The 8523-nt window shown below is 50.4% G+C and overlaps 1 protein-coding gene across 1 annotated transcript; it reads left to right on the top strand.

The window, feature by feature from the left end:
• The first annotated feature begins 1681 nt into the window (after window positions 1-1681).
• Window positions 1682-3145, top strand: LOC123363176 (paraneoplastic antigen Ma1 homolog). The gene has a single exon (XM_045004063.1). It carries the CDS (start codon window positions 1682-1684, stop codon window positions 3143-3145), a length of 1464 nt encoding a protein of 487 aa, XP_044859998.1.
• The last annotated feature ends 5378 nt before the right edge of the window (window positions 3146-8523 follow it).

Genomic DNA, 8523 nt, shown 5'->3' with positions numbered 1-8523 from the left:
AGACAGAAAATATCATATTGCCTCTATATAAATCCATGGTACGTGCACACCTTGAATACTGTGTGTAGATCTGGTCACTCATCCTAAAAATATATATATTGGAATTGGAAAAGGTACAGAGATGGGCAACTAAAATGATGAGGGGTATGAAACAGGAGGAGAGATTAAAGTGACTGGGAATTTTCAGCTTAGAAAAGAGATGACTAATGGGGATATGATAGAGGTGTAAGCAGAGTCAGGATGAGCTCTACCCTGACATCTGGTGGTACATTATGAGGAGTGGGCAAAGGAATTTTAGGAATGTGCATTTGCATTGGTAAACCCACTCCACTTAGCATAACACACGGCAGCATGTGATGGTTATTTTCACACTGTGGAATCCCCAATTTCTTTGTTATTGGGGCAGGAAGGAAAAAAAGGGGCTGTTACCTTAATTATGTGAATGAGGAACTATGAGACTGCTTTATGACAGAAATGACTCAACCTACATTAAATAGTACTTGCTAGACAAGGGATATGGGTTCCAAAACCCAGTGAATTGAGAGAGGCTGGGGACAGGTATCTGTACTTGGTGGTGCAGGCTCCTTGTGTGAGCCAGAGGCCCCAGTTTTGCCTATGCCTCTCTCCACTGTGGAATGTCAGAGTTAATTTTTGATTCCCTTAAGAATCTAGATACAGGTTACTGAGCTGAACTCACTTTGGACCAGTAGTGCCCCTACTGTGAGCTGAAATCACTAAGAGTTGAAATCACTAAGAGTTGAAATCACTGGAATCGCTGAGCTAAGAGCACTGAGTACTGTGCTAACCAGTGGGGGAGCCTGAAGCTATACTGTGGAACAGAGCAGCTGGCAGAGTGGAGCGAGCAGTTTCCGAGGACTGCTGGAGCGGCTCACAGGACAGCTAGTGGACCAGAGCAGCTGGTAGAGCGGAGCAGCTGTGGGACGGGTGGAGCAGCCCACGGAGCGAGCGGAGCTGAGCAGTTGCGGGGACGACTAGTGGAAGCAGAACCCCGTGAAGAGCCAGGGCAGTTGGCCCCAAACCACGTAAGGTGCCCCTTGCTACCGAGGCTGGGGAGGGGGACCTCTGCAGGTAGACTCTCGAACTCTGGGGCTGCCTGACCCGGGACAGAGACTTTTGGATTGTGGGACTTTTGGGACTGTGGGTGATTTGGGGGGTTGCTGGACTCAAGAGACCAGAGAGAAGGACACGGCCCAATTTCCTTGGGTGGGTCTTTGCTCACGGTTTGATCTATGAACTCTAGCTGAGGTATTTTCCCAATTTAATGCTTGTTGTTTACCTCATGTAATTAAATCTTTTCTGCTACACCAAGACTCTGTGCTTGCGAGAGGGGAAGTATTGCCTCCTTGAGGTGCCCAGGGGTGTGTGTAAGGTTTTCCCAGGTCACTGGGTGGGGGCTCGAGCTGGTTTTGCATTACATTGTAGGGAAGGGACCCATATGTATTGAACCCGGCCCTTGCTGCTATTGTTTCGGCCTGGCAGAAGGGTTACATTTTTGGGGGCTCGTCCGGGATGCTGGGTCAGTACCCCTCGCAAGCACATCTTGAGTGATCCATTGAATTTGGATAACCCCAAATTACCTTGTTGTTTTGACCTGTTGTATTTGGAACAGATTAGAGTTTGTATAATGACCCTAGTCTTGTTAGAGGACTGGTGCAAGGGGATGAATATTGACCCCAGGAACTGTATTCTGGTAACGGGGGTGCTGGAGGCAGTTGATGAGGGCTCAATAGAACCTATCTTAAGGTCATCCACTGAGTACCTGCGTAAGTGCAAAATGCGTGGGCGCATGTTTGTGAGGGAGGAGGGGGCTTTTGCTGTACTGTGTGAGCTGCCCTCGGCTGTGGACCCTCTACAGGTTCCAGGCACGATAGCAGTGGAAGATGGTGAGTGGAAGGTAATAACCACTGGGAGCCAGCCCTCACCAGCCCCTACTCCTGATGTAGAGTTTTTAAAGAAAATGTCGGCCTTTTTGGGGAAAGAGGGAAAAACTTTGGCTGATATGCCAGGTCTGTTGGGCCTTAAGCCGGAAGCCCCACAACAGGAGCCTGCTCCTTCACCTGATGAGTGGGTGAAGGCTTTGGGGCAAGCCTTAGAGAAAGTTAGGCCATCCCACCCTGAGTCAAGCCCCTATCGTAAACTGAGGTTGTTTTCTGGGGGTCCCACCCCAATACCTGGGGAGGAAGCATTTGAGCCCTGGTTGGAGCACACCACTGAGATGCTGCAGGAGTGGGCGGTGCCTGATGCTGAAAAGAGAAGGGGACTAATAGAGTGTCTCAGGGGGCCAGCCCTAGATGTGATTCGCACCCTAAAGCTCGGTAACCCAGGGGTCAAGGTGAAGGACTGCCTGGAGGCCCTGGATCACGCCTTTGGGAGAACTGAGGGTTCAGAGGATGTTTATTGCAAGTTCCTCAATGCAAGGCAACAAAAGGGAGAGAAGGTTTCCGCCTATATCCAGAGGTTGGAGAAATTATTACAGAGAGCCATCATGAGGGGAGCAGTAGCAGTTGAGCAAATGGACCGGACTAGATTGGCTCAGATTGTGAGAGGAATTCAGTATCAGAACCCAATCCTTCTCCACCTTCGATTAAGGGAACGGCAAGATAATCCACCAAGTTACTCTTGCCTAATAAAAGAGGTCCGAGAGGAAGAAGAGAGGCAGGCAGCAGGCGAGGTTTGGGAGGTGCAGCAACACCAGGCAACTGGCACAACATCCATGCGGACACCCAAGGCACTAATGGTGAATCCTCAAGAGGAACTTACCCAGCGAGTGCAGGCCCTGACACAGAAAGTGACTGAACTAGAGAATACCTTTGATTCAGCAAAGACTTCGAGGTGCAAGGAACCCTCTGGTACCATGGTCCAGAGGACTACGTTTAGAACCTCTGCACCACCCCGTCAGCAAGGGAAAGGACAATCCTTCTTCTGCTACCGGTGTGGCCAGGGTGGGCACATTGCTGCAAGGTGTCAGAATGCAGAGAATCCCATGCTGGTATATCAAAAGCTGAGGACCACCTGGGGAAAGTCAGGAAACGGCCCCAGGGCCTGGGAAGGGAGCCGCCTAGGCCTGCAGGATGTGGAGGCTCCCCTGGAAGGAACCATGCGGCCCGAATCCCCCCAGGATTGATAGGACCCCGAGCGGAGGTCACTGTAAAGGTTGAAGGAACAGAATGTAGAGCAGTACTTGACACGGGATCCCAAGTGACCATCATATTCCAATCGTTCTACCAGCAGATGCTTGGGCATCTGCCTATACAACCCCTGACAGGACTTGGCCTGTGTGGCCTCAGCATGGATGAATACCCCTATCAGGGCTATGTCATAGTACACCTGGAATTCCCAGAAGAGATTGCTGGGGTAAGACAGGAGGTGGACACTGCTGCTTTAATTTGCCCTGACCCCAAAGGAGCCTCTGATGTGTCCGTGATAATAGGGACCAACTCCAGCCTCTTTAGGATACTTGCTGATTACTGCAGACAGCAAGCAGGAGACCAATATCTGAATACTTTGGTGATACACACACATTGTGCCGCGGCCTACAGAAGAATTGAGGACACAAGAAAAGTGATGCCCGATTTGCCAATGGGAGCACTGAGGTATGCGGGCCCAGTCCCTTTGGTGGTGCCTGCAATGTCAGAAAAGGAGGTGATTGTCAGGAGTACCTGCTTAAAAGGCAGTAAGGGAACATTAGCTGTGGCAGAGCAGCCAACCGAGGGAGGGCTCCCAGAAGGAGTGTTGGTTCTCAGTGGAGTCATAACCCTACCTGCTGAAGCCCAGGAGGAGGTGACTATACTGGTGGCTAATGAAACATGCCGTGATGTGTTTGTAAAACCAGGGCAGAAGATTGCAGACATCTTTGAGCCTGAAAGCATTGTGAGACCCCAGTGTGAAGCTGAAGTTCCAATGATAGATCCTGCAAAGTTTGACTTCGGGGACTCACCACTGTCTGAGGAGTGGAAAGATCGCCTGAGGAAGAAGCTTTGCAAGAGATCCAAGGTGTTTTCGCTACATGAGTGGGATGTCGGATGTGCCAAAGGAGTGGAACACCACATCAGGCTACACGATCCCCGACCCTTCAGGGAGAGGTCTAGGAGGATTGCCCTCTCTGAGATGGAAGACGTACGCCATCATCTTCAAGAGCTGATCGCGACTGGTATCATTACAGAGTCCCGAAGCCCCTATGCTTCACCCATTGTGGTCGTTCGTAAGAAGAGTGGAAAAATCCGGATGTGTATTGACTACCGCACCCTAAACAGGCGCACTACAGTTGATCAATACACCATGCCTCGAGTACAAGATGCCTTGGACTGTTTGCTGGGTAGCCAGTGGTTCTCTGTGTTGGATCTTCGGAGTGGATACTACCAGATCCCCCTGGGAGAAGAGGATAAGGAGAAGACAGCCTTCATCTGCCCGTTAGGGTTCTACCAGTTTGAACGCATGCCGCAAGGGATTTCTGGGGCCCCTGCCACATTTCAACGACTTATGGAAAAAGTCGTGGGAGACATGAATTTACTGCAAGTGTTAGTTTACCTGGATGACCTGATTGTGTTTGGAAGAACCTTGGAGGAACATGAAGAAAGACTTCTTAAAGTGCTCGATAGGTTGGAGGCATATGGTTTGAAGCTTTCAATTGACAAATGCCAGTTTTGCCAAACCTCAGTGAAATATGTGGGTCACATCGTGTCCCAAGAGGGTGTGAGTACTGATCCCGATAAAATAGAAGCACTCACTACCTGGCCACGTCCCACTAACTACAGAGAACTCAAGACCTTTCTTGGATTTAGTGGCTACTACCGCAGATTTGTGAAGAACTATGCCGCAATTGTAAAACCTCTGAATGATCTTACCAGGGGATACCAGTGCAACAAGTACAAATCTAAGACCCGGAATAAGAGGAGGCCTCCAAAGCCTCCTGTGCAGAAACACTATGGCCCCTTCGAACTGTTTGGGCCACGGTGGGATGAGAGATGTGAGAGGGCTTTTCAGGAAATCATTACTCGCCTAACTCATGCTCCCATCCTAGTCTTTGCTGATCCAAGCAAACCATTTATCCTGCATACTGATGCCAGTTTGGAGGGTCTGGGAGCAGTACTGTATCAGGAAGTGGAAGGCAACCGCAAACCTGTAGCCTTTGCCAGCCGAGGACTGTCTGACAGTGAAACTCGCTATCCCATCCACAAGCTGGAGTTTTTGGCCTTGAAATGGGCCATCACTGAGAAATTTCGAGACTACTTGTATGGTGCTCAGTTCCAGGTATGGACAGACAACAACCCACTGACTTATGTATTAACAAGTGCTAAGTTGGATGCTACAGGGCAAAGATGGGTGGCCGCCTTGGCTAGCTATGAGTTCAGCATTCAATACCGATCCGGAAGAAGCAATGTAGATGCAGATGCATTGTCCAGACGTCCGCAGACACCTGAGGTTGCTGTGATACCCACAGATGGAGTGAGAGCTATTTGCAGCGTGAGTCGCAGAGAGCCGGAGGCCCATGAGAGCCTTCATGGATGTGTTGCTGAAGCTTTGGGCCTGCCCCCTGAATGCGTGCCTTCTGCTTCGGTGAACTATATTGCATTGGACCAATCTCCCTTGCCCATGCTCAATGCGGCTGACTGGCAGGAAGCCCAGCTGCAAGATACTGACATCCGTGATACACTACTTGCCAAAAGGGAGGGGCGAAGCCCGGCTGTGGTTGTCCCACCCAACCCAGAGGGTAAGCTACTATTGAGAGAATGGACCAAACTAAAACTAATTCAGGGAGTGCTACACCGTGTGACCACAGACCCTCTACAAAAGCAACGGAACCAACTAGTGCTGCCGAAAGAGTACAGAGCCCTGGCCATGAGGGCCCTGCATGATGACTTTGGACATTTAGGAATGGAGAGGACCCTGGAACTTATTCGCAGTAGGTTCTATTGGCCCCGGATGGCCGAAGATGTTCGCAGAAAATGTGAAACCTGCGCTCGATGTGTCCAAAGGAAAACTCTGCCTACGAGGGCTGCATATCTGAAGAACATCACCAGCAACAAACCTCTGGAGCTGGTATGCATTGATTTCTTGTCCTTAGAAGTAGACAAGAGGAATATTGGGAACATTCTAGTCGTGACCGACCATTATACGCGATATGCGCAGGCATATCCCACACGTGATCAGAAGGCCACTACTGTCGCTTGAGTACTGTGGGAAAAATATTTCTCAGTTTATGGATTCCCAGCCCGGATACACTCGGATCAGGGGCGGGACTTTGAGAGTCACCTTCTAAAGGAGGTGCTGAGGATAGCAGGAATTAAGAAGTCGAGGACAACGCTGTATCACCCGCAGGGTGACCCTCAGCCAGAGAGGTTCAACCGAACCTTGTTAGATATGTTAGGGACTTTGCGGCCAGAGCAAAAAGCAACCTGGAGCCAACATGTCGCATTTCTGGTGCACGCCTACAACGCCACAAAGAACGACGCTACGGGAGTCACCCCATATCTCTTGATGTTTGGGCGAGAACCAAGATTACCCATAGACCTGTGCTTTGGTGTATCAGAGGATGGTGATAGCTATGAAACCCATCAGCAATATGTATCCCGACTACGAGAAAAGCTGCGGGATGCTTATCACTTAGCTGCATCTGCAGCTCGGAAGAATGCAGACCGCAACAAACATCGATATGATGCTAGGGTACGTCTGCAAGAGCTCCAGGCAGGGGACAGAGTCCTGCTGCGAAATTTGGGTATTGCTGGCAAACACAAGATAGCTGACAGATGGAAGGCAATACCTTACTTGGTGATGGAAAAGCTAGGAGACCTGCCGGTCTACAAGATCAAACCTGAAGAGGGTCCAGGGCAGACAAAGACTGTGCATAGAAACCTTTTGCTCCCGGTGGGGGAATTGGTAGGCAGCCCTTATGAGATGGGCCACAACAGGGCAACTGGGCAGAATGAAGGTGCTGTACCAAAGCCGCCTTCCAACGTGAACAGCCAGCCCCATGCAGCTAACCTACCCCTACTCAGCACATCTGAGAGTGAGTCTGAGGAGGAAGACACAACCATGGTGTATCCTGGGATGAAGACAAGACTTCAGTCTCGATCAGCTGAATCAAACGAGAGCACCTCCTCTTCCGCCCTAAACCCCATGGCAGAAGTATTTAGGCCCATTCCTGACACCCCTGAGCCACTGGTGGGACCCCCATGTGATGACACACACAGTTTATTGCACAGTGGAGACATACAGGTGGAGGATGTCCTGAGCACCTTCGACCCTCCCCTGTTAGAACTAGAAATGCAGGGGCCTATGGCAGTATCTGAGGGGACCTCACAGGAAACCTCTCCATCGGTCACTCAAGAGGATGTCCCCCCTACCACAGCAACAGAGATTCTCAATAGGCGAGACAGAGTAATAAGACCAGTGAAACGGCTAACTTACGATGCACCTGGGGTGATTAGTGAGGAGCCAATACATTTAGCACACAGGTTTGTGAAAGCTAAAGTGGGCTACCTGAGGCCCTTTGGAGGGGACCAGTAAGTTGGTATAGTAGGAAATGTGATTTGTCGGGACGACAAATTCTCGGCTGGGGGGAGGATGTAAGCAGAGTCAGGATGAGCTCTACCCTGACATCTGGTGGTACATTATGAGGAGTGGGCAAAGGAATTTTAGGAATGTGCATTTGCATTGGTAAACCCACTCCACTTAGCATAACACACGGCAGCATGGGATGGTTATTTTCACACTGTGGAATCCCCAATTTCTTTGTTATTGGGGCAGGAAGGAAAAAAAGGGGCTGTTACCTTAATTATGTGAATGAGGAACTATGAGACTGCTTTATGACAGAAATGACTCAACCTACATTAAATAGTACTTGCTAGACAAGGGATATGGGTTCCAAAACCCAGTGAATTGAGAGAGGCTGGGGACAGGTATCTGTACTTGGTGGTGCAGGCTCCTTGTGTGAGCCAGAGGCCCCAGTTTTGCCTATGCCTCTCTCCACTGTGGAATGTCAGAGTTAATTTTTGATTCCCTTAAGAATCTAGATACAGGTTACTGAGCTGAACTCACTTTGGACCAGTAGTGCACTGGCACTGGGCTCCCCTACTGTGAGTTGAAATCACTAAGAGTTGAAATCACTAAGAGTTGAAATCACTAAGAGTTGAAATCACTGGAATCGCTGAGCTAAGAGCACTGAGTACTGTGCTAACCAGTGGGGGAGCCTGAAGCTATACTGTGGAACAGAGCAGCTGGCAGAGTGGAGCGAGCAGTTTCCGAGGACTGCTGGAGTGGCTCACAGGACAGCTAGTGGACCAGAGCAGCTGGTAGAGCGGAGCAGCTGTGGGACGGGTGGAGCAGCCCACGGAGCGAGCGGAGCTGAGCAGTTGCGGGGACGACTAGTGGAAGCAGAACCCCGTGAAGAGGCAGGGCAGTTGGCCCCAAACCACGTAAGGTGCCCCTTGCTACCGAGGCTGGGGAGGGGGACCTCTGCAGGTAGACTCTCGAACTCTGGGGCTGCCTGACCCGGGACAGAGA

The sequence above is a fragment of the Mauremys mutica genome, chromosome 2 (genome assembly GCF_020497125.1).
Source record: "Mauremys mutica isolate MM-2020 ecotype Southern chromosome 2, ASM2049712v1, whole genome shotgun sequence".
Taxonomy (NCBI): Eukaryota; Metazoa; Chordata; order Testudines; family Geoemydidae; genus Mauremys; species Mauremys mutica.
Note: the sequence above shows the minus strand (reverse complement) of the source record. Positions and strands in the feature narration are given on the sequence as shown.

Excerpts from the sequence above, each read along its gene's own strand:
- LOC123363176 (XM_045004063.1), top strand. The coding sequence starts at position 1,682 with ATGAATATTGACCCCAGGAACTGTATTCTGGTAACGGGGGTGCTGGAG.